At 40.1% G+C, this 25,240-nt stretch overlaps 2 protein-coding genes across 13 annotated transcripts in view; one reads left to right on the forward strand and one right to left on the reverse strand.

The window, feature by feature from the left end:
• Positions 1-432: 432 nt before the first annotated feature.
• On the reverse strand, positions 433-5,171 carry LOC102089448 (putative protein ARB2BP). The gene is made up of 3 exons (XM_005506686.3): positions 4,653-5,171; positions 4,096-4,169; positions 433-1,755 (listed from the first exon to the last, which is right to left on the reverse strand). Exons 2-3 carry the CDS (start codon positions 4,123-4,125, stop codon positions 694-696), a joined length of 1,092 nt encoding a protein of 363 aa, XP_005506743.2. The 5' UTR covers positions 4,126-4,169; positions 4,653-5,171; the 3' UTR covers positions 433-693.
• Positions 5,172-5,317: 146 nt separating this feature from the next.
• SENP7 (SUMO specific peptidase 7) overlaps positions 5,318-25,240 on the forward strand; it is a 42,515-nt gene continuing 22,592 nt past the window's right edge. For 5 of the 12 annotated variants that reach the window (XR_002418699.2, XM_021293237.2, XM_013368390.3 and 2 more), the window contains exons 1-6: positions 5,318-5,457; positions 6,855-6,911; positions 9,501-9,602; positions 12,970-13,064; positions 21,158-21,355; positions 23,113-23,310. Coding sequence is in view for 11 of the 12 variants with exons in the window: in XM_021293237.2 (XP_021148912.2) it covers positions 6,876-6,911; positions 9,501-9,602; positions 12,970-13,064; positions 21,158-21,355; positions 23,113-23,310 (629 nt within the window). In the remaining variant the exon portion in view is untranslated. Of the gene's footprint in view, positions 5,458-6,854; positions 6,912-7,434; positions 7,498-9,500; positions 9,603-12,969; positions 13,065-21,157; positions 21,356-23,112; positions 23,311-25,240 lie in introns of all 12 variants that reach the window. The other 7 variants (XM_065061570.1, XM_065061575.1, XM_065061585.1 and 4 more) reach the window with 3 other exon arrangements.

Here is a 25,240-nt window from a genome sequence, read left to right on the forward strand (position 1 = left end):
TCATGGCACTCACCCTTTATATATTTATAAACATTAATGAGGTCCCCCCTTAGTCTCCTCCAAACTAAAGAGACCCAGCTCCCTCAGCCTTTCTTCATAAGGGAGGTGCTCCACTCCCTTAATCATCTTGGTTGCCATACACTGGACCCTCTCCAGCAGTTCCCTGTCCTTCTTGAACTGAAGGGCCCAGAACTGGACACAATATTCCAGATGTGGTCTCACCAGGGCAGAGTAGAGGGGAAGGAGGATGGTGGATGTTCCAGCTCTTGAAAGATTTTAAACACTATATGATATTGGGGAGGAAGAAGGTCCTTTACATGCTTTGTCCTTTTAAGGAAAGCTATGCACTTAAGAATTGTTTTCCTGATAGTTTAGTCTGATTATAGAGCCATAACTACAGAGTGGTTATTAAACAAAGAGATACAGATGATAGCAGATATACCTTAACATCTTTATTTTGTGCAGCTTTAAATTTCACAAGACATCTGAAGAGTTGTGGCTTAAAGCTTTCAACAATGCACTTCTTTCCTAATAGTTAACTTATATTTATGTGTTTCTCAAAAACAAACAGGCTAGCTTGAAACTTAGAACTGTAAGTTGCTCCACAGTGAGATGAAGAACCTTAGAGGACTGAAAGGTGCAGGGGCAGTTACAAAAGGAAGAAACTGCTATCCAGAACAAATCAGTATACTTTTATACATTGCCTCTCTTCTTTCTAGTGCTGCTTCTGGTTGCAACTGGTGAATGCCTAGAGGCTGTTGTCATCTTGGCTTTCAGCATGCTCTTCAGGTACTTAAAGATGGCGTGTAAGCAGCAGGAGGGTGCTAAACCATACTTTTCAGTACCAGCAGAGACAGTAGGACAATTCACTTTCAGGAGAGAAGCCACAGCTTTGTCTAGAGGCTTACTGTCTGACACCCACTCACGGCAGTATTTCTGTATCCATTCTTGTATTTGTGGGTCGCTTCTAGTCTGGTGCCGCATGTTGTGCACAGAGTCGATGAATGCCACCGAGTACACTTTGTTCATTACCTCCAATTTTCTCTGCACTAGCAGATCAACAAACACCAAGCCACCATAGCCATGGGCAATGAAGGCCACATGCTTCGTTGCACTCTTTGAAATGAAATGATCCCATATATACATGGTATGCTCCTCAGGGCTGCTGCTGCACCTCTTGGGGAGCCACCAGACGGACTGCAGAGAAGTTGGTGCTTCTTCCCTGGCAGAAAAGCTTAACCTCTCATTTTCAGTATTCAGATCAACAAAGTTGTCATTGGGATTCAGTACAATCACTTCGCTGTGACTTTCAAGGGCCATTTTGATGAAAGGTATTTGTGTTCCACGCCCCAGGCCCTCGCTGACAGTTGTCTTTTGCCCCCACTGTCCAGCACGGAAAACTCCACGGTCTTGAAGAAGGACAATTAGGCTACAGGAACTTGTTAGTGCATTCTTGCTCATGAAAAAGAAGCTTCTTGGTTCATTCTCTGTAGCATCAGTAGGAATATAAACCTTCTGAAGCATGCAAACTCTTTCCAGGAGCTCATAAACATACTGCGTAATCAAATGTCCCAAAACTTGATAGCGTTTATGATTCTGCTCATGTGCATTTTTATAATAATTGAAAACAAAGGACTCATTTGTATCTACATGCCTCAGTTCCCCTTTTATATTGAAGTCATACTTCAGTTCCTCTTGATACTCTGAACCCTCCATTAGTTTCCTCAGGCTTAGTTCATGCTGTAGTTGTAACCACTACAAATGAAGAAGATTTTGTCAGTGTAGTCACAGACCTCCATACATCACCTACATAAAAAAACCCTATTGTATTTGAGTTCAGATTTAGCAGTGGTTATAAACAAACTACTCATTAATACAGATGATCTCTTGATGGTCTGTACTAATCCAGCTGCTTTTAAAGCCTCTCACAGGTGTTGGTCGCTAAATTCTGGTGCTAAATTTCTCTCCAATTATTCATTTGTCCTTGCAAGCACTTGCCACATGGAAACTGTGGAATGGATGACAGAATAAGCAAACCACTGTCATCCAGGAACAACCTGGATGACACCAACAGGTGGAAAAAAAAGCCCATGCAGCCAGCTTTCATAAGATTAGACTGAGGTCTCTAGTTTCAAATCATATGACTGGTTAACTGATAAGTATTATTCCAGGAAGAGGCTTCCATGCAACTGAAAAATTAAGCTTATCATAACCTTCTATTTTCCTAATAACTCTTCAGTCTACTACTGATTGTCACTAGCTGCAGTAAACATGGGGTAACCTTTCAAAGTAAGATTCTAACCACACTAAAGGATTTTTGTCCTAAAAGCATTAGATTTCCACAGTTATCAGTATTTTTAAAATTAATTTATCATCTTAACACAGGAATTTTGTTTTGGCAAATAGTTTATATAAAAGTTATATTGGGCAAATACATCAATATAGGCTATTACTCAACTAACAGGTTTTTAGAACTAAGTAAATCACCTTCATTCCATGTTAAAACTCGCTATACCATCTAGTAAAGCTGATTACTAGGACAGATAGGGATCTGAAAATCTTCATATAAGCAACTTGAGTTGGAGCCCAACTCCTTCATGGAATGCAAGTTTCCTTGAGTAAGCTGCTTAGCATATTGAAAAATATTTCTTACACTTACAAATTAAAAAAAATATATTATTTCAACAGAGCAACACCATATACATTTTCCTTTTGAGCAATCTCCATTGGGTCAGAGATGTTAAGTCCTTTCTTCAAGGTAATTCCTGTCTTCTGATTGATAGAGAGTAGGCTAGAAAATGCTACCTTCTTTTTTTTATCTGTATAATAAGTACACATAGAAAAGGGGGGCAGAGAAATCAGATTCTATTAGATATTTCAGGAGTTGGACTCTATGATCCTTGTGGGTCCCTTCCAACTCAGGACATTCTATGATTCTATGATACTGTCTTGCCTGTTTCTTGGAATGTGAACAGCACAAAGAAGTTGCAAGTGCACGTGTTTATCTACAATCTTTTCATTCTGTAGGGAGGCATGAAAGACACAAAGCAGATAGAAGGACAGTCAGTTTGCTATTCTATGGAAATACTGGCAATTCACACACGAAGAAGTCCTATTTAGTAGGGAGTAAGCTACTGATATTCATGTTGTTTTCCCCATGCAATGAAGTGAGAGAAAAATGGACATGGTTTAAGGAAAGATGTCTGTGGAGAAAGGTGAAGCACAGAGGAAGCATTCCATAACAGTTAGGTAAATGCAGTTTCCTCATAGAGTGGCATCCCATCCTTTCCTCATAGAGTGGCATCAGTCTCTTTCTCTCCTTACCCCTAAACGGCTGGAGACTATAGTTTCCCAATATGGTATGAACAGGAAGTTCTCTTACTTCAGCTACTAGCAACAACATTGCTTTTTCAGTTCAAAAACAAAACAAGGATACCTGTTTCCAAATTAAACCCTGTGTATGTAATATTGAGCATCTACTTAAATATCTATTTTACAACGCATCAGGAAAGATTTCTAAAGATTTCAGGAAGCAGAAGCAAAAAAAAAATACAGTTTTACATCAGGCCTAGGGATGACTTTCTAAATTGCCTTCAAGGTGCAAACTGAAAAGTTTTGAAGCAATTTATAGTAGGTTATCACTTAAGAGTTCACTTGAATAGTACTTCAGAATCACATAATTATGAGTCTGGAGGACTGATTTTATTGTAGTAATGCCATTTATACAATAAAAAGCAGCAGGTATAGATTGCTCTAGATATAGCTGCAATTTTTTTGGCAAATGTAGGTTTTATATCAGTGTTGAGTGCTGCTTACGCTTCATTGCCTATACATAAATACAGTATTCAAGGGTGTTTATTCTGGCAGCCTTTGAAATTGCTATTTTGATTTTTTTAAAAATTACTGTTAGAGGTGAAAACAATACCTCTTTCCCTTCCTCCAATCTTTCTGTTTGGATGATAAGATTCTTCAGCTGTAAGTTCAGCTAGCGTTTGTTACAGCAGTTGGCATATTTGGAAACTACCGCAATGTAAGTATTACACTTTATGAGATTTTCCCATTTAAAAACTTTACTCTAGTGAAGCTCAACATTACCATATGCTCTCCTGTAAAATCTGTCATCATCCTAGAGGGAAGTCTTTTTCAGTCTGAGATTGTAGACAATTCCTCTGCATGAAAGAAAATAAACCCATTTTAGTTCTGGTTTCATTATGTACTTCATTATCTATAAAATGTATTGATTGATGATAGTTAAGGCCATCTAAAGTGCTTCAGATAGATCCAAGTGACAACCTAACATCTCACATTTGTAATTTATGCCTGACCATAAGTTAAAGCTAAACCTCTTCGTTGTAAAACTTACAAAGTTATCAAAACTAATTTTGCACAGCTTCTCGTTACTTGCTATAAAGGCACTACCAAGAAGGCGAAACAGAAAGTTACAAACAAAACTTAACCATTCTGAAGCTGCTCTGAAAACAAACAAAAAACCCACAAACAAACAAAACCACCCCAAAACACCAAACTAAAAATAACAACAAAAAACACACAAAAAACCCAACCAAACAAACCACCACCAACAAAAAACACACAAAAAACCCCCAACCAACCACAAAACCAGCACCACCACCACCAAAATTGTCGCTACTTGCCGATGGGAGGACGTGCACGGCTCCCGCCTAGAAGCCGCGGCGGCAGGCGCGGTTATGAGGGCGCTGCCGGGGGATGCGCAGGGCGCCCGGCAGCCGCACCCGGTCCCAGGAGGAACCCACCTCCTGGGTCTGACTGAAACGGGGGAGGGGGAGCTCAGGAGGGAAAGGTGGTTGGCGAGGTGCGATTTAAACCTGATTGGGTCGGGCCGTTTATTACTCTTTAAAAAATATCAAGGTTCTCCTGATTCGTTCAACAAAATTCAGTATTCCGTTTGCTAGCCCGTACTTCCTTTAACTGTATCTTATCGTGTTCGTAGAACTACTAATTTTATTGCTGCTCATCAGTTTGTCAGGTGCAGGAACACGTGTGTGACAGCACACCTGTGACACTCCCAAGCCATTTACATTTTTCTCCCCGGCCTCAGTGGCCGGGCTCCAGGCGGACCCCAAGCAGCGCGGCGCGGCGCGGCGCGGCACGCCTGTGAGGGAGGGGCGGGGGGCGGTTCGCAGGGCTGACATTGGGGCAGGCAGGAGGCGGTCGGAGAGTGGGAGCCCGCGGGACGCGACGAAGGGGAGCGCGGGCAGCTGCGGGCCAGCGCTTCAGGGACGAGGCGGGACAAGAGGGTTGCGGAGACGGTTACAGCCGTTACGGGACGGGAGAGAGGGCGGGGAAACGGCTACAGCTGTTGCGGGGCGGGGCGGCCCTCCCGGCCCGGGCGGAAGCAGTGCTCAGCCCGGAAGTGCCCGGCGAAGCTGCGCAGGCGGCGGCGGGGCCTAGATAAACAAGAGTGGCGCAGCTGTGGCGGTGAGTGTTGTGTATTGTTGCTGGGGCTGTTCCCTCCCCGCCCTTTAGCCACTGAAGGGGGATTGATGGCAGCATCCTGGTGGGTGCTGTGCAGTCAATGTCGCCGCTGGCCGGGCTGTCCGTGCCGTACAGGGTATCGCGAATGAGCGAAGCCGGCAGAGGAGGGCGGGTGAGGGGCTGGACACGCCGAGGGTGGGAGTGGTGGCGGTGGCTGGAGTGGCGGCGTCGGTGCTCCTCTGTAAGGAGGCCGAGAGAGTGGAAACGCGGCATCGCTGACCCTCGGCGCTTGTCCGCCTGTCAGTGAGAAGCCCGTTCCCAGCCCAGCGGGAGGAGCCGGCGGCTGAGGTGGGAGCTGGGGGTGTGCGGGGCGACCGCGCTCTGCCCCGCTGGCCTGCTCGGGGGCGGGCTCAAGCGGTGCTAGGGTGGTGTAGCCCCTGGGTGGTGCCTCCGTTCACCCTCGGAGCTGTCAGAATGCCGCCGCTTGTCAGCTTTACCTCTTCGCGGGTGTTGGAATAGGCGATAATTTCAGTTTTCTTTAGTACGCAATAGATGTTGCTGTTCCCTGTAGCAGGGCTGGAAACGGAAAAACCGCTGAGCTAAATGAAAGTACACGAACTTAAAGGCCATATTGAGGGACTTCAAACTAGCTGTAAGGTTTGAAGGTCTTACACTGGAGTCATACAGAGTATTTATAAAGAGAATAAACCCTATGAATGCTGAGATTCTGAAGCTGTGCCCTTCCTCAGAGAAGGAAGGTTATCTGCTCACAGGAATCCTTGAGTTTTATTTACTCTTGAGGCTCCTGTAGTGTTACAGATGTCTTCTGTGATTCACTTTATGATCAAAGCCTGAATTGCTTCTTAGTTATGTGCTGTCCAGGAGGTGGAGTTAAGGAGTCTCTTCCAACCTAAATGGTTCTATGAAGTTGTTATTAACTGTCTGTGCTGACAATTCAGAGCCTTGCCCAAGCACATCTTCCCTGTATTGTGTCTGTGGATGACTTTTTTCCAAAGGCTGTAGTGACAGGACAAGGGGCAATAGTTTTAACCTGAAAGAAGGTAGATTTAGGTTGGACATAAGGAAGAAATTTTTTCTGAGGAGAGTGATGAGACACTGGAACAAGTTGCTCAGAAAAATTTGGGATGCCTTTGGAAGTATTCAAGGTCAGACTGCACAGGACTTTGAGCAACCTGATCTTGTGAAAAATGTCCCAGCCTATGGCAGGGGAGTTGGAACTAGATGATCTTTTACAGGTCCTCTCCAACCAAAGCCATTCTGTGAATGAGCTTTCTTTGTGCTAGCTTGCTCAAAAATTGTACTCTTATTCTTGCTTGTTATTTACTACTGTGGTCCTGATTCCCTCTGCATAAACACCAGTTAATAAGCTTATTTTATAGCTTTTTTCAGAAGAGAAAATCATGGAAGGAAGAACATCATCTTCAAGTCATGTCAGTGTAAGTCTTTCTACATTTTGCAACAATTTATTTTGAGGCTGTGGGTATCCTAGGGTGTCCTGATGCATTTGCATAACTAAATTAATTCTCCACTGGTCCAAATTTCGCTTTGTTGGGGTACTCTTTCCTGAGAAACAGTTTATTTTTGTAGCACTCAATAGTAAAGTCTGCTGTTGAACATGTGTTTATCTATGATAGGCTTAACATTTGTTTTCACATAAAAAGTGTGTTTTCAAGGATATTTTAAGACTTAACATCTAAAATGTTAAGAGTAATGCTCAAGTAAGTAGAGCAGCTACATAGTAGTTATTTGGAGATATGTGTTCAGAGGCTACTTACGCTAGTGTTTATTTTTTCTAAGGTATTCCTATTAGTACTAGTTTCTAGCAATGGAAGTACTGGTGTAAAATTGTAAGCACAGCAACTGATTTGATTGAGTTAGGTTTGGACCGCTTAGTGTTTTGGAAATCAAGTTGTTTGCCGCACCTTGTTTATGCACTTTCTCTGACCCTTACTCCTACAGGTTGGAACCTTCAGAAGAGTACTGCTGGTTTAGATGAGGAGTCTGCTAAGTGTCTGTGCCGGAGTATGTGTTGAGTTAGTCACTTCCCATTAGGGAAAAGCTGAAGCAACAGCATACGTTGTACTTACTGTAGATACAGACTTATGCTGGTTATTGCTTGACGTTGTGCCTGTTCCATAAGTTAATTGTGGGTACTGCAAAACACTATCTTCTTAATGAGTGCAAGCTTTGGGAAGGTATTGTGCAGTGAGGTAGAAATTTTGTTGATGAGCATATCTTGTGCTTTTAATACCTTTCTGTCTGTCCATCTGCCTTTTCTGGTTTCAGAGTCTGATATTGCCTGTTCTCAGTGTAGTCTGTTATGCTATTAGACGTGGTTATCTGAACCTCTGTAACTTTAAATGCATGTTAAAATTTTAGATAAATATGTTTTCTTAGGAAGCTCCTAACAGCAAACGCTAGTCAGGCAGGAGGTGGAGTTCTGAAGGAAGAAACTTGCACCTGGCCATTAAGATGTAGATCAGAAGAATGTATTCTGACTGATACAGCATGTTTATAGGCTGCTTCTCAAAAAAAAAAAAACCCAAACAAACAAAAAACCCCCAACAAAACCCACAGTAACCAAGCAATCTAATTGCAGATGTTCTTGAATACGAAAATGGCTATTTCAGTCCTTAAGTATTAATTGAAAGAGAAGGGAAGGTACTTACATGAGAAGTTGTTGCCTGTGCGTAAGGTTTACATCCTTTATACTTTGAGGAATCTGTTATTAACGGCATATTTGTTATTATGGGGTTTGACCAGCAAAAGCAGTTTGAGGTACTGTATAGAAATTCAGGTCTAATTGATAAAAAAATAAATCTTTGTTTCAAATAAGTGTAGAGAAGGAATAAGAGTACTCACAATTCCAACTGAAAAACTGAAATATTATCTCATTATGGTACAGTATGCTTAGTTACTATCTGTCTGAAGGACTATCTATAGAGCTAATGAATGCAGTTTCTGTGTTAATAATTAAGTTGTTAGTGTCGCTGTTCTAGAGTCCTTGCTTGTAATTTCATGTTGCAAGGTAGGGCCTCTGGTGGCTTGCCAGTTAAGTTCATAATACACTTGACAGTAACCATCATATGGAGTAGCTTCAGCTTTTTTCCTGGCTGAAACAGACTCAGTTGTCTGAAAGATGTAAATGTTGCATTCCATCTCTTAGACAGTCTAATCTGGTCATTTTTATAGTGTAAGGTTTTGCTGCTCTGGATAACTGGAGAAATGGCAAGGCTTGTGCTTTTATTCTTTCAGTTGATATTATTTTAACTGGCTTAATTGTTAAGAAATATCACCCTCTTTCCTTGTCTTGATGAACTGCTGAGAATTTAGTTTGACTGTTTTTGTTTTGAATTTCAATGAATGATCATTATTTCCTACATATTTTTTTCTGATTGGCAAATTGGCAAATTTCTATGAATTACTGCTTTCTTTCAGTAATTATTTTTGAAACCCTGGTTAAATTGTTGTAGAGCTTGGCCATGACCATAGCTGATACCATTTTGAGTACATTGTAGCGTGTTGATGCTAAATTATCATTCCAAAATATTCATACTATTCTAAGATATAATTGCTCTTTATCCTGAATTTTCTTTTTGACAAAGCACATCTGGTGTGACAGTCATCATAACATTCAGCTGTTTTGTTTTCTCTTTATCATTTTCTAAGCTGAAATTATTAAACTAGAGTGTTAACAAATCAGAGGGAACTAAGAAAATAAGTGCCAGTAGGTTGGTTCTTACCTTTTGGGCACATGCTTGAAGTTATTGTGAAGTTAATTAAATAGGAAGAGCTTTTTCAGGCAGTTCATGTGTTAAAACTAGCTCCTCATGTGGTATAATACATGATATAGGATCAAGCATCAATGAGGAACGTGTTTAATTTAAAGTCACAGGTCAGTGCTTCCCTTGCGACTTTGTTGTTTTGCCTGACAGTTAGGAAAACTTTGTACGTGGCAGTATGTCAGCTTATAGCACCTGTGGATAATTTAGTCTTACCATGTGTGTAACATTATCTATTTTCAGTTTCGTATACCAAAGAAGAAAACCAAGTCAGAGGATATCCAAGTTCAGTCGCCTCTGGCAAGGCTTCCAGGCTCCCACCGTTGGGACTACCCTTTAAAAGAGGTAAAGAGTTGTTCTTTGGAGTGTAAAAGTCTGTAGAAGAATGTTACATGGGTTTTTTGTTCTAGTTTGGAGGCTGGATTTTTCTCAACACTAAATGCTGCCTTATGACCCATATCTGACCGAGATTGTCTTGGAAAGAGGCAAGTGTATAGGTCTGAAATCTCCCTGCAAGTGTACAGTTACAGAAATGGAAGTCTCAGTGCTGTATTGTTAACCCGGATCATTAAAAAGCAGAGTTGGTCTTCACGTGTAGTTTGAAATTATCTTGAAAATCATGAGTTTAAAGGCAAATTATATATGTGTGTATGTCTATATATATAGCTAATTGCCTTCTGATTCCTGAACTTTTAGGTTATATTCACGTCAGTTACCAAACTCTTTGTTATGATAGGGAAATAATTTTTACATTGAGTTTTCAATTGGTCATTATTGTATCCAAGATCTTAAACTCTAAGATAATATATTAAGTACTGTATGATTTTTGACAGAATTTCAGGTGCTAATACAGAAATAACTGATTTCGATATTAAGACCGAAAGACTGTAAGAGTGCTTATGCCATTTATCATAAATGACTATCTTGATCATCTCAGTTACATATAGAAGCAAATATTTGCTTCTATAAATCTGTTTTGAATTCAGTAAGCATTTTTAAAATGCCAAGTTTTAGGAATGTATTTTTCTACTCTTGACTCCTTCAGCTCAGCATTGAGGGTTTGTTGCTTGTTTTAGTGCTTTCAGAATCATGGAGCTGGACAAACAGGAGTTTTAAAAACCTATTGAGGGAAGTTAAGAATGTTTTTCTGACTTACAGTATTGGTGATGATGTGATCCAGGTCTCTTGGTAGGCCGGGTCATTTGAGCGTGCTGCAATACAAACTCACTGTGTGGTTGTGTTCTATGCTCTTAATTCTTCAAGTGAGCAGAGCATCCAATTACACTCAGGTTTTTAAACTGAAGTGGTTACAAGCAGCAGCCTCTTAGGCAGAGCCAGACATCACTTGTATGGAGTTCTTCCTTTCTTTCTTTCACTCTGTGAAACCAGCAATTAGTGATTTTGTTAAATTGAAAAAAAAAGTTTTCCTTGTTATTTCCTGCATATTGTCTGATTTTTCCATTTCTCATTTTTCTTACCTGTGTCTATGTATTTCAGACTTTTCCATGTGGTAAAAGGCTTCCTATGCTTTAAACACTGACTGGTGTTTATATTCTACTTTAAAAGATTGCTAATGAGTTATAATTAAAAGATATGCTGCTATTTTATCCACGCAAAGATCTGTCCAGGTTGTATTGAGTACTGCTGGAGTTTTCTCCATATTGTTTGAGAAACTTTGTGCAGCTTTCAGTGACTTGTGCATATAGGTCTGTAACATGCTTGAAGACCAGTGCTATGAGGTGAACTAGATGTTTGAAGGCATGAGAAGGGGAAAACACCTTCAAGGCAATTTCCTGCTGCCAGCTGTTTTAATGATGATTTTCCATTACAGAGGTGGTCCCTATGGTAGGGAAGAGATTGATTTTGGGCTACATCTCTGACTTCACTAAAGAATGTAAAATACAAGTGGACGGGAATTTTTCAGATGCCTGTTCACTCCACACTTAAACAGAAATGAGCATAAGTTTGTCTGCTTTCAGCATGACTGGCATAATTCTTAAACATCTGTTTGGTTTATTATCTTTTACTTTAAAAAAAGTGAGGCGTGATTAGGAGGAGGTAATGGCAGAGGGAGATACAGTCATTTCTGCAATTCTAGAAACCTATGTTTAATTATTTTGAAAATATTAGTGCCTTCTGGTAAGGTAAGAGAATTTGGAAAAAATGAAGGTGGTGTTGTTGTTGTTAGTGTTGTGGGGTTTTTAAAGGTCTTTTCCAACCAAAATGATTTTAAGATCATCAAGTCCAACCATTAACCTGGCACTGCCAATTCCACTTCTAAACCATGTCCCTAAGTACATCATCTATACATCTTTTAAACACCTCTGGAGATGGTGACTCCACCACTTCCCTGGGCAGCCTGTTCCAATGCCTGACAACCCTTTCTGTGAAGAAGTTTTTCCTAATGTCCAATCTGAACCTCCCCTGGTGTAACTTGAGGCCATTTCCTCTTGTCTTATTACTTTTTACTTGGGAAAAGAGACTGATTCCCACCTCACTACAACCTCTTTTCAGGTAGTTGTAGAGTGCAGCAAGGTCTCCCCTCAACCTCCTTTTCTCATCCAAGTACCAAACCTTCAAATTCCTTTTCCTTCTCTGAATTTTATATCTTTGAGTGGAATATAATTTTTGTTACTGTTTACTGCAGGGTGACAAACTGTGGCAGGTGCTCTCTGTTAACCTTCTGCCTTCCCCACTAAGGAGAGGTAATAGGAGAAAAATGGAGAGAGACTTGCAAGTTTGGAAGTTTAAAATGCCTTACTAATGCTACTAATAAATAGAGAAAATAATACAAAATATGCAAAACCAATGTTGAATTTCCCGGCATAGCACAGCAGTGGCCTGCAGTAGACCTGGCATTGTTCCAGTGGTTGCAGGGCAAGTACCGGAAAGCCTTGGGCTGGACTCCACAGTAAACTGGAACTGGTTTCAGGGATGCAGGGTCTGGAACCAGGCCTTGGATCACAAGCGAAACTTGGCAGGGTCCTCTTCAGATGCCCACCAGGGTCAAAGATAGCAAGACCCTTGTGATGTCCCACTTTCATAGGGTGTATCACGTGTATGGGATGGAATGCGTAGTTGGTCATTTTTAGTCACCTGTTCTGTCCAGCCTTCCTTGCAAATATGCCCCTCTCACTTACAAGATGTGCAAAATTTATTAGTAACCTTGGCTGTCATAGTGATAAGTCTAAACCTGGGCCTCTTCTGCATACTGTTGCTACCATTATCAGCTCCAGAGCAAACAGTGTCTAAAAAACACGCAGACAAATTCAGAAAAGTGCAGTTACTTAGAAGAACTTAGCTGAAAGGAAAATTCACTAAAAGAGAACTGGTCTTGTTTTAAACAAAAACAGGACAGGTTAAATGCATGGAGTTAAAACAGAAGTTATTTTGTGTGTTTGCGATTTTGTAAAACAAGCCTAATATTTAATCCCTGTTTGAGATAGGGAAATAATAGAATAGGGGAATAATAGAATTGTCCTGTATTGTCAAATTTCTTTCGGAGCAAGATGTTCCATTCAAGATCAGGTGGTACATGGGTGCTTTAAATCAATCAAATTCATTCTTTGCAAAATTGTTTTACGTAGTTTTTGTGGATCTGCTTTATTTGATCACTTGCATTATTTTGATATATGGCGTTGTTCCCTCTCTGTAGCGTAATATCCATTGACGTATTTGTCTGTTGGAACCTGCCGATTTTGTTTTATTTCAGTGGAAATCAAGTGCCAACAACAGAGAGCCTTCCACAAAAGGAAAGAGGCAAAAGGACTGTGACAGACCCAACTCTAATGATGAAGAATCAGTTGGGTAAGAAGTCATCTCAAAATTAGCTCTTCTCTTTGTCTATTCAGAGTTTCATAATCTTAACTGAAGATAAATATGCCTGGTCTCTAGCTGGTTATGTGTGTTTTCAAGCTGTTAGGTAGCCCACCTTCAGATAATCATGTTTCAGTGATGTAATGGCATTGTGAATTAGGAAGAAACCATAACTTTTGCTTTTTTTTTTTTTTTTAACACAACACAAGACTGCAACTTCAGAATGGGAGTACAACACTTAAGGAATTACTACTAATTGAGCTGCTTGGAATCCTGAATGGTGTTCATTACTCTCCAAGTGTAAATTATCATTCTAATCCTAGGTATTTTAGATACTTAAGGAATTTTCTGGATTGTCTTTTCTCATCAATTTTTGCTCTCTAGTCCACAGTCATTAAGTTGGCTTTATCAGCTCTTAAACCCAACAAAAACAAAACCCCAAAAAAACAAACATGCAAGAACAACAAAACAAGCAACATGATAATTAGTAGAGGAAGGCAGAAAAAACTAGATGTTTTTTACCTTTATCTTATAGTCAAGACACCTAAGTGAGTAAATAAGACTGTGCCATTTCTCTGTTGCCAAGAAGAAATATTTTGGTTTCTTTGAGATTATGGAAAATTATTTAAAATCATCTTCTGTGAACCTGTCACCTAGATAAGTGTTTATCCAAGAAAATTTTGAAGCTATAAATGCTATAGTTGACAACATCTTGGTCTGTTGAGACGTTATTCCTTTGAGCTCTGAAGGGCCAAGGACCTCTTGAGCTGTGTGTGTACTGCAGAAGCTTAGCTGAATATACCTCAAGGCTATCAGTGGCTTTATTCTGTAAACCTAGGACAGGATGCTTTTATGACTTGATGGGGTGACCCTCACATGGTATGTGGCATCCCACTGTAAAAATATTTATTTCCCAAAATTTGTGTTTACTGATAGAAGAATCTAGGCATGAAGATGGAGCTATAGACAATTAGTAATAATTTACTCCAAAAGGAGTCAGTAGCCTCCAGGTCTCATTTGGATCACTTTCTAATATAAATTTGAAGAAATTTGAGCTACTGGTTACAACACTCGTGTATACCCAAATATAATAATTGAGAAAGGAACTGGATCTAGCATCTCTGGTAGTTGAGTGAAATAGAGGTCAAACCTTTTACCCAAAGGGACACAAACAATAGCTTTTGGTCCTATACTTTGTAAGGTAGGATAATCCTTTTTTGTCAGTGAAAATGATTTGAGACTCACTAGGAGCAGCTAATGGTGTTTTTCATAATATATATTTTTTTGTCTGTTCCATTATTACATGTGTAAGTATGTTTTCATTACCTTTGCTTATGTATTTTATTCTTTTCTGTGGTGGTAGAGAAGAGGGTGTAAGGCAGGTGCTTGCTTTAGAAACAAAAATAATTGCCTTTGATTTTCCTTCACCAAGATGCCTCCAGTCTTGCTGTTGTGCAGGTTACTTGCTGAGTCTGCTGGTGGGGCTTGCTTTTAGTGTATAATTCGCTTGTTTGTGTTTTTTTTTTTTTTTTTTCCTTTATGTTAATTTTTGTGTTTTGAAATGTCTTTTGTATGAATCACACAGAATCACAGAATGTTAGGGATTGGAAGGGACCTCAAAAGGTCATCTAGTCCAATCCCACTGCCAGAGCAGGAAGACCTAGATCACCTAGATGAGGCTACACAGGAAGGTGTCCTGGCAGGATTTGAATGTCTCCAGAGAAGGAGACTCCACAACCTCCCCTGGGCAGCCTGTTCCAGTGTTCTGTCACCCTCACTGAGAAGAAGTTTCTTCTCAAATTTAAGTGGAACCTCTTGTGTTCCAGTTTGAACCCGTTACCCCTTGTCCTACCATTGGATGTCACCAAGAAGAGCCTGGCTCCATCCTTGTGACACTCACCCTTTGTATATTTGTAAACATTAATGATGTCACCCCTCAGTCTCCTCCAAGCTAAAGAGACCCAGCTCCCTCAGCCTTTCTTTGTAAGGGAGATGCTCCACTCCCTTAATCATCTTCGTTGCCCTGTGGACAATTTAACAGGTAATTGAGGGATCTGTGTACCAACCATCATTTACAAATATACAGGCTGACTTAAGTGTAGATGTTTTTCCTGAATCTATTTTATGCCCAGTTTTAATGACATCATTTTTCAAGAAACACCACCAGATGCCGTTCCTTCTTTAGAAAGGGAAGCCATTGAAAGCTCTGAAGCCACTACACAGCTCTGGAGATCAGGTCATAACCAGTTGTCCTATCAAGGTATTTAGTCAAAAACTGATACTACTTAAGAAGGTGGTGCCTTAGCCTGTAACTGACATCTTTAAGAATAGCCAAATGTATACTGTTTTCTTCCTTGTTGTGTGTTGGGGATTCCTCTTCTTTGCACATGTTTCTAGTGCAAAGCTAGTTGCACGAGTGCATGTGTGCTTTAAATGGTAAGATCATTTTTTGCAAGGATAGTTGCTTAAAATGTATAAACGCCGTTTAAATAAAAGAAGTGGGAAACATTACAAATTCTGTACCTGATAGTGATCAGTAAAACAAATTACTGAGGGGCCTGGTGCCTGTCAAGGTCTAGCCTCATGTGAATGTCAGCAGAGTTTGTCAAACCTGAGTTTCCAAGGTGGCCAACAAACTATTGGTATTAAAATCCAGTTTCTCTGGAAATTCTGATTCTGTTATGTCCTGCTATGGGCTTTCTCTATCATAATGGTATTGTTAAAGACCCTAAAGGGTTGGAATCTTTTCTGTTATCTTTACAAATCCTGAACATACAGTTAAAATAAAGACTGTAACCATGTGTGTTCCCACAGGCCTAATTACCTTGCAAGCTCAGGCTAAAAGATTTCATAGTGGTGTCTTGTGTTTGACAAATAGAAATTTTAAAAAAATCTGGCATTTCTACAAGGTGGAACAATGAGAACGGAATGATTTTAGATGTGGGAAACAAGCTGTTAGACTCAGCATGATTCTACTCAGGAGAACTGGAGAGTGTTCTGTATAGACTAACAAATTTATATTGTCTCATGGTGTTCCCAAGTAACTATTTTTAATGGTGTTTTTTTGTTTGTGTGTGTTTTTTTAATGGAGAAATAATTTCTGATTCACATCTTCATATTGCCAGGGCCCATCTCTGCAATTGATGTTTTTGGACAGAAAATGCTGTTTAGATGCTTTAGGGTTCAATTTGTAACTTCAAGTCCTGTTAGAGAAAGAGGGGAAGTATCTGGCTTGGTCATTTACTGCTTCATCTCTTCTCAGACCCCAAAATACAAAACATCTTTCCACTACAGCCCTTTAGTAACTGGACCTCTAAAATAGTTTGAATCTTCCTTACCTTTAAGGAGGAAATTAAAAAACAAGACTAGATCTCTAGCTTCTTAAGATGAATTTGCATGAGTTACTTGATGACTTTGAAATTGCCTTTAACTGCTTTAGTGGTTATAAATTATCTTAGCAGTCTAATAGGTGCTGGGGTAGCTGAATTTTTATCCCATTTCTTAAATGTATTATTTCTTTCTTTCCTTAGATATTACTTATATTCATTATTTCTATTATACCTCACAGTTGGACAAACTACAAATGATGTCTAGGTGGTCACTGTAAGCTCTTCTGACATACTAAACTATGGTTAATGTATCAACTCTGAGCATTTGAGAAGCCCAGAAAAAAGCTAGAACTTCTGACTTAGTGAGGACTTCCATAGAAAATAAGTCCTTTGCTTCCTTTGCCAAACTGAGAACACTTTGCAGGCTTGTTTTATGCCTACTAGGCTACTAGAGTTGGGCTCCACAATGTAAGACATAAGTGTTACAGAATCACAGAATCACAGAATCACAGAATCCACTGGGTTGGAAAAGACCTCAGAGATCATCAAGTCCAACCCTTGGTCCAACTCTAGTCCGTTTACTAGATCATGGCACTAAGTGCCACGTCCAATCTCAGTTTAAAAACCTCCAGGGACGGCGAGTCCACTACATCCCTGGGCAGGCCATTCCAACGCCTGACCACTCTCTCTGTAAAGAATTTCTTTCTAATATCCAGCCTAAATTTCCCCTGGTAGAGTTTAAGCCCATGCCCCCTTGTCCTGTTGCTAACTGCCTGGGAGAAGAGACCAATCCCCACCTGGCTATAACTTCCCTTCAGGTAGTTATAGAGAGTGATGAGGTCACCTCTAAGCCTCCTCTTCTCTAGACTAAACAACCCCAGCTCCCTCAGCCTCTCCTCATAGGTCTTATGTTCAAGTCCCTTCACCAGTGGTGTTGCTCTTCTCTGGACCCGCTCCAGCACTTCAATGTCTTTCCTGAACTGAGGGGCCCAGAACTGAACACAATACTCCAGGTGTGGCCTCACCAATGCAGAGTACAGGGGAAGGATCACTTCCCTTGTCCTGCTGACCACGCTGTTTTTGATACAGGACAGGATACCGTTGGCCTTCTTGGCCACCTGGGCACACTGTTGGCTCATGTTGAGCTTCCTGTCAATTAGCACCCCCAGGTCCCTTTCTGTCTGACTGCTCTCCAGCCACTCTGCGCCCAGCCTGTAGTGCTGCAGGGGGTTGTTGTGATACTAAACTGTCCCTCATGACCTGTATTTACTTTCTAAGCTTTTCAGCAGTTAAAGCATGTCTTCAAATGAACCTCCAGTCTCTGGATCTCTGGAGTGTAGAACAAACCCTTTTTAGGTCTACAGTATTGGAAGCCCATTCTCAGACTAATATGTTCTTAAAAACAACAGTTCTTTGCATTAGTAATCATAGGGTATATACAGGTCTAGATAAAAGCACAAATGTAGACCTTCCTTTTCTTGACTGCTTAAAACATTCTGGAGAACTTGTGGTTTAGGTCAGCCTTCTAATGAGACTGTCTTTGTACATATGATTTCTCATTGCCTTCAGAGAGTAAATCTCTCGCTTCAGAAACCCTGGACTGTTTTTCCAACAGCTAACTAGCACTCACTCCTTACATAACTCTCCTCTGTCTGGATTCTTGGCATCAGAGTGTCTTAACTTAGGTCTTTGTGTTGGTTTGGTGGAGATTTTTGGTGTGGTGGTGTTTTCTTGGTGTGTGTGTGTGTTTGGTTTTTTTTTTTTTCTTGAGGCAAAGCTTTATCTCTTTACCATTGAAGGTTTTTTTGTTTTGTTTTGTTTTTGTTTTGTTTGTTTGTTTTTGGGAAGCTTCTAAGAAAAGCCCTGAGAGTGGAGGAAACTGCCTTCACTTGCTCTTAAGTTACTCAGCTGTGAATGGGAACTGTTCAGGTTTACTGGCCACTGTCTAGGTGGTGGTCTCCAAGGTGTGGTGTGTGCAAGACAACCCATTGGGGTGCAGGAAGGATATATTTTTTTGAAACAATAAATAAAATAAATGTTTATTTTATCTTTATTGCATCCTTTTTAAAATTTCTATTTGTTTTTTATAATGTACATAATATTAACATATTAGTACATCTATATAAATTATAATTAAATAAACATGTTGAAGGTGCATGCTCAACATATTGTTACTGATGGGGTGCATGATCAAAATAAGTTTGGAAACCACTGGTCTATGAAATGCACAGCAGAGCTCTAAGAGAAAGCAGCTCACATGTCGTGGTATTGAGTGATGCAGAGATCTTAAGACTGACCAGTGTTCATTGTTGATATACAAGTTCTCCAAGCTTGTTAACATGGTAAATAACCAGGGAAGAGAAATCTCAACATGCAGCAACTACTGAAAGAGCAAAATACAAGGATTATGTGAAACATCTTCCCAACTTCAATGTGTTTCACTAGTGTGGCAGTTCCAAATAATATTTTAGGTTCAGGCATATCTGTTAAGCAGTTTTCATGTTCTACCTATATTTGTTTATCACTAGGTACCATGTATTAATGACCATGCTTTTGGGCTGAATGCATGTCAGTGGGATAACTATAATTTCATAGTTGCTTGCACAGTGGCTAAACCGCTGAGGAATTGCAGTAGTATCACAGTATCACAGTATGTTTGGGATTGGAAGGGACCTCAAAAGATCATCTAGTCCAATCCCCCTGCTGGAGCAGGAACGCCTAGGTGAGGTCGCACAGGAACATGTCCAGGCGGGTTTTGAATGTCTCCAGAGAAGAAGACTCCACAACCCCCTTGGGCAGCCTGTTCCAGTGCTCTGGCACCCTCACTGAGAAGAAGTTTTTTCTCAAATTTAAGTGGAACCTCTTGTGTTCCAGCTTGATCCCATTACCCCTTGTCCTATCATTGTTTGCCACTGAGAAGAGCCTGGCTCCATCCTCGTGGCACTCACCCTTTATATATTTATAAACATTAATGAGGTCCCCCCTTAGTCTCCTCTTCTCCAAACTAAAGAGACCCAGCTCCCTCAGCCTTTCTTCATAAGGGAGGTGTTCCACTCCCTTAATCATCTTGGTTGCCCTACGCTGGACCCTCTCCAGCAGTTCCCTGTCCTTCTTGAACTGAGGGGCCCAGAACTGGACACAATATTCCTGATGTGGTCTCACCAGGGCAGAGTAGAGGGGAAGGAGGACCTCTCTCGATCTACTAGCCACCCCCCTTCTAATACACCCCAGGATGCCATTGGCCTTCCTGGCCACAAGGGCACAGTGCTGGCTCATGGTCATCCTGTTGTCCACCAGGACCCCCAGGTCCCTTTCCCCTACACTGCTCTCTAATATGTAATTTCCCAACCTATACTGGAACCTGGGGTTGTTCCTGCCCAGATGCAGGACTCTACACTTGCCCTTGTTAAATTTCATTAGGTTATTCCCCGCCCAACTCTCCAGCCTGTCCAGGTCCCGCTGGATGGCAGCACAGCCTTCTGGCGTGTCAGCCACACCTCCCAGCTTAGTGTCATCAGCAAACTTGCTGATAGTACACTCTATTCCCTCATCTAAATCGTTAATGAATATATTGAATAATATTGGCCCCAGTACTGACCCCTGAGGCACTCCACTAGATACTGGCCTCCAACTAGACTCCACACCATTGACTACCACTCTCTGGCTTCTCTCCTTAAGCCAGTTTGCAACCCACCTCACTACTCTATTGTCTAAACCACACCTCCTCAACTTAGCTGTGAGGATGCTGTGGGAGACTCTGTCAAAGGCTTTAGATTTGCTTGAGATATGTCACTGTAGCATGCATGTGACAGCTATGTGAGTAGTAAAAGGTTTCCTGTAGCTATATAAGAAAGATTCTTGCTCTACAATGTGAAGATTTTAGTTTGTTTTTTAAGACATACAATAGAAAAAGCAATTCTTGCCTCAGTAGTCTTTTAAAACCAACAAATGAGCCTGAACTTCAGTGTCCTCTTAGTACCAGCCCTGGGAAAACAAGTCAAATTCTTATCTGTTTGAAAAGAAATCAGTCCAATCTATGATAAATAGTGCTCATCAGCTTACAAGGAAACTGTCCAAATTACTGGCCATGCTGCAGAATAAAGTTTTTATTGTGAAGACTTCAATACCAATCTAGCAGGATCAGCTAAGTATAGCTACTTGTTTGAAGAATTTCAATAAGGAATTTTTATTAACTTTGTAATTCATAATTGTATGTCATTTCTTTAGTGAAATTGAATAGAAATCAAGTGGAGCTGTGAAATTGAGATACTGTATTAGCTTTTTTTCCCCAGCTGTATTGTAATGTGTGACATGGGAACCAATAATATTCATGGTTCTAAAATAAGATGTCACAATGTGAGTGTTTTTTTTCATATCCTGCAAATGATCAGGTGTATGCTTTCAAAACAGTTTGTAAGGCCATAGTGGCAGCACTTCTGACCTTTCACGATAAAAAAGATGCACCAAAATTTGCATGCTTCTGCACTGGAAGTTAACCTCTTCAGAATCACATATGGATGTGTTAGTCATTGATGCCAGAAGAAGAGACCTTGAAAGGCTGTCGTGGTCAAGAGTTGTTTGTGATTCTGTTCTCCAAAGAGAGCTGCCTTGTAGGTTGTCTGGGAAGTGAACTTAGTTCCACTGAATGTATGAGGTGTGATGCAGAGACAGCAAACTCATAGAAGAGCTTTTAGAATTCATGTGACTTGAAGTTCTCAGCACCCTATTATTAATTTATTATTATATGTATGGCAGGCAACCCAAAGTTATCTTGACGAATGTCTTATGGACAAAAACAGGAAGAAAATACACACAGATGCAACCTAAAACTGGTGCTAATTTTTCTGATGCTGGCAAGCTGCAGTCAGATCAACCACCTTCATCATCTGCTGCCAGCCTAAAGATACAGCAAATTTTAAACCCTGCTCTCCAAAGCCTTTTTCTGTCTCAAAGGTATGTTGTCTTTATCTTGTCAATAAACAAAATAATTCTCCTTGCAGTTTTTTTCTAGTGAGGAAGTATTCTTTATTGTACCACAGCTGTCTTGTTTATGAACTGTATTCTCATTCTTGTGTCATTTGACTTGATTTAATTCCTTTTGATAATTTTTGAGAGATGGTGCCAAGCATGCTGTAGTGGCTTTTCTAATCAGATGGCTCCTAGATTGTTCTGTACTGGCAAGACCAATTAATTCTGACTCTCAAAATGTATGGGGTTTAATTCTTGTGAAGAGTACACTTGCATTTACCTGCCCTCTTTTCTCAGAGGAGGTATCAAGGTGTATTTTCACTGTTAACCATTTCACACTACTCCTGAGAATATGAGAACTGGCATAAAGTGTCAGAAGAAAAGTGTATCAAATCCAGTATCTCCCTCCCCACCCAAGCAGTGTTCAGTTGCAGATACCCATGGGGAAGTATGGCTAGAATGAATGCTTTTTTTTCACAGTTTTCTCTCTGTGCTGCTGCTGATAAACAGTTTAGGGGCTTCCTTTTTTGAAGGTTACATCCAGACTACGGTGTTCTTCTAGATTAGATTCTTCCTCTCAGTTGTACCCTCATTGCTTATTGTCTGTGTGCCTCTGCATCTTGGTGCAAGAGGAGATCTGAGTGTTTCCCCAGACATCATGCAGTCTGTACTGGAGTGTGCTTTGTGGATGGATACAGACAACAGGAGAATTATGCAGTCGATACCCCAAAGACACTGTTGTTTATAACAGATTCAAAAAAAGCTGTGATATTGCAATTTATTTTGGATGAGGATGTAATGGAAGTGAAAGAATTTAAATCCCAGTTTGAGAAACTAAGTGGACAAATGAAGGATTGTACAACAAACTGGCTGCAGTGGCATTATATGAAATAAGTTGTGCTGCTCTTGTATATCCATGCTTAAGTGGGCATCTTCTTATTTCTGGCTAGCTTATTTTTGATGCTTGTCTCTTCTAACTCTTCCAGATGCTTTTCTAAGCCTTGCTATTGCTATTCTGTAGACCAGGGATGTCAAACTCATTTGTGCTGGGGGCAGGGCACATCAGCCTTGCGGTTGCCTCCAAAGGGCCAAATGGAATTTTAGGACTGTATAAGTGTAGGAGTAGTTACATTTTATCCAGTCCTAAAATTCCATTCGTCCCTTTGGAGGCAACCGTGAGGCTGGTGTGTGTGTCGGCTCCCCCCAATGCAAATGAGTTTGACACCCCTGCTGTAGAATGCCACCTGGAAATTGAGGAAGGGAAAATAAAAAAAACCCTAATACTACCTTTTTGTATGTGTGCTACTTTTCTACCTGCTAAGTGCTTGAGAAAATTCAGTCTGTTTTACTGGAGGCTTCTTGTTCACAGGAAAATCAAGATTGTTTACTACACAGTTCCAAGAAATGTGTATAGATATTGCATGAAAGCTCTGTAGAGATAAACACTTACTGTTTCTTCAACAATACTTAGATGATGTGTTAGAGGCAATGTAGTATGAACTGTATCTGGCTAAGGTGAAATTAGTATCTCTAGAGTTTCTTAACCTTATCTCTTGTTTTTTTGCGTTTATCTGCTTACCCTGGGTTTTAAGTTCCTTAGTGGGATTTTGTTTTGTCTCTAAGGGATGGGAAGTAATGATGTTTGATAATTGTCAAGCCTCTAAGATACATGAATTTAACAAGAAGTTTCTTTCTCTAGATTTCAGTGCAGTATTTATGATTTACTGTTATGTATATGGCAGGCAACCCACAGTTACTTTGACAAATGTCCTGAGGACAAAAATTGGAAGAAAATACATAGACAGCCATGTGATAATTGATGCAGATTTATCTGATGCTGACAAGTTGCAATCGGGTCAACTACCATCATCATCTGCTGCCAGCCTACAAACATGTCAAATATTAAGTCCTCCTCGTGAAAGTTCCTTTCTGTCTGAAAGGTATGTTGCTCACTGCTGATTTTGCCAGTCTTCCTGAAATGACATAACTTCATGATGGAAAAGAATTTCCTTGAAAGGATTTTTCTTATACTCTTTTCTTGAAGCAGGAGATCAGTTTCCTGAGTGCAAACTAGCATGCTGCTCCAATAAGCTGTTTTAACATTGCGTTTATTCTGATTCACTGTACCTGATGTTAATGGGCTACTTTTCTTTCATAGCAGGAATTTCAATTTACAATAGATCAGTGTTTTGATTTGTGAAGATGGCCATGTAATTCAAACACATTTAAGTCAGTTTTGTGTCCAGAACCAAAACTTTGCTTTCCTGTTGGTGTTAATACATTCTAGCGTGATTTCAAGTAACATCTTTTTCAAAATTTCTCCAAATTCCTCTGTGTGATAGTTCATTTCTTTTCACATTAATCCATCAGTGTTCACAGCCTCAACAGAGTGCCACTATTTAAATGTTCTCTGTGTGTCCTCTCATTCCTTAACATCTACTTTTCCTCTTTGCTTCGTCTATTTAGGTTGACCGAGCATCACAGTAACACTTGACATCTAAAACTAGCAGAAATCAGATATTAGAATTATATAACACTGGTTTTGGTCTAAGATGGCAGTTAAATTCAGAGCAATCTGTTTTGTCTTTTATGGCCACTTCTCTTTTTCTGTTGGGATCCCCGTTGCTTCTCAAGTTAATCTGGCAAAACTGCAATTTAAATGAGGGATTTAGAACAATTTATTAGACCATCTCATTTTAGAAATATTACATTTGTTGCTAATAAATAGTTTTCCATAATTTTAGGTTGAGTAAATTTGTTTGGAGTTTGTTTGGACTGTGTTTTTTTTGTTTGTTTGGCACTTCTTGTTTGTTTGTGTTTGTGGTTTTGTGTTTGTTTGTTTTACCACAAAATCTTCAAGATAATTTTTGATAATTGATAGTTTTTATTGTCTGATTTTCCACTTGGTATTATTTTGAATGACAGGAGACAGTGCGTTCGTAGAGAGGAAAACATGAACTCTTGTATGTAACTCTGTGAAAACATTTTGCATGTTTTTTTCATACTTGTATCTGAAGGGCGGCTGTTGAGTTTTGTGTTAAGCACAAGAATGGTTTGTAGTAGTCAGCTTTTTTAGTAGTTGGTATACTGAACTTTAGGTTTGGAGTGGTTCATTGCTTGAAGGATTAACTTTCCATTCCTGTGATCTACTTTTCTAATGTATTAAGTAAAAGGCTTGTTATTAGCAAGAACCAACATCAGGCTAATTTTTCACTCCTCCCCGGTGGCCAGCATATTACTGTAAGTTGCAGTAGATATGGCATGGGAAATGGACAACTTAGGGTATTATTTCAACATGGCTGTGGTTTGATTCTGCTCACCTCTCTGTAACTAAGGTCTGTGAATAAGATACACTTGACGATGACTCTGCATATGATGGCCATGTCGAGATTCTTTTGTGTCGTCAGAGTAGCTAGAATATATGCTCTGTTTTACTGAGAATTGTCTCAGTTTTGTACTATGGCAGTTTCAAGTTAAGTCAAAGAATTGTGTGTGATCAGAAAAGGGTGCTAATAATTTAACCTACTTCTGTCAGCTAGAACTTGCTGTGAATTCTCTGTTGTTTTTTTTTTCTTGCTTTTGGTATTACAGAATGGGTGAATTTTGCATTGATTGCTTACTGCAACCCAATGTGAAATACATTTGCTTAAGTCAATATGACTGACCTATCAGTATAACTAACAAATATGAGGTAGGTCTTAATGTATAGAAACTGAGGCATTTAAAGCATTTCATAATTGTTTCTCATGGCTGTTGAGAACACTTCGCTGTATACTGCCGTAGCTTCTTGGCTTATGCATGTATCTGCTAAGAGGTGCATTTTAAACTGAGTTATCAGCAAAGATTGGAAGTGAAAATGTGAAGGATTTG

This window comes from Columba livia, chromosome 1, assembly GCF_036013475.1.
Source record: "Columba livia isolate bColLiv1 breed racing homer chromosome 1, bColLiv1.pat.W.v2, whole genome shotgun sequence".
In the NCBI taxonomy this organism is placed as follows: domain Eukaryota; kingdom Metazoa; phylum Chordata; class Aves; order Columbiformes; family Columbidae; genus Columba; species Columba livia.

Excerpts from the sequence above, each read along its gene's own strand:
- LOC102089448 (XM_005506686.3), bottom strand. The coding sequence starts at position 4,125 with ATGATGACAGATTTTACAGGAGAGCATATG. Across the intron at positions 1,756-4,095 it reads ATTTTACAGGAGAGCATATG|TGGTTACAACTACAGCATGA; the intron begins GTAATGTTGAGC and ends CTTCATTTGTAG.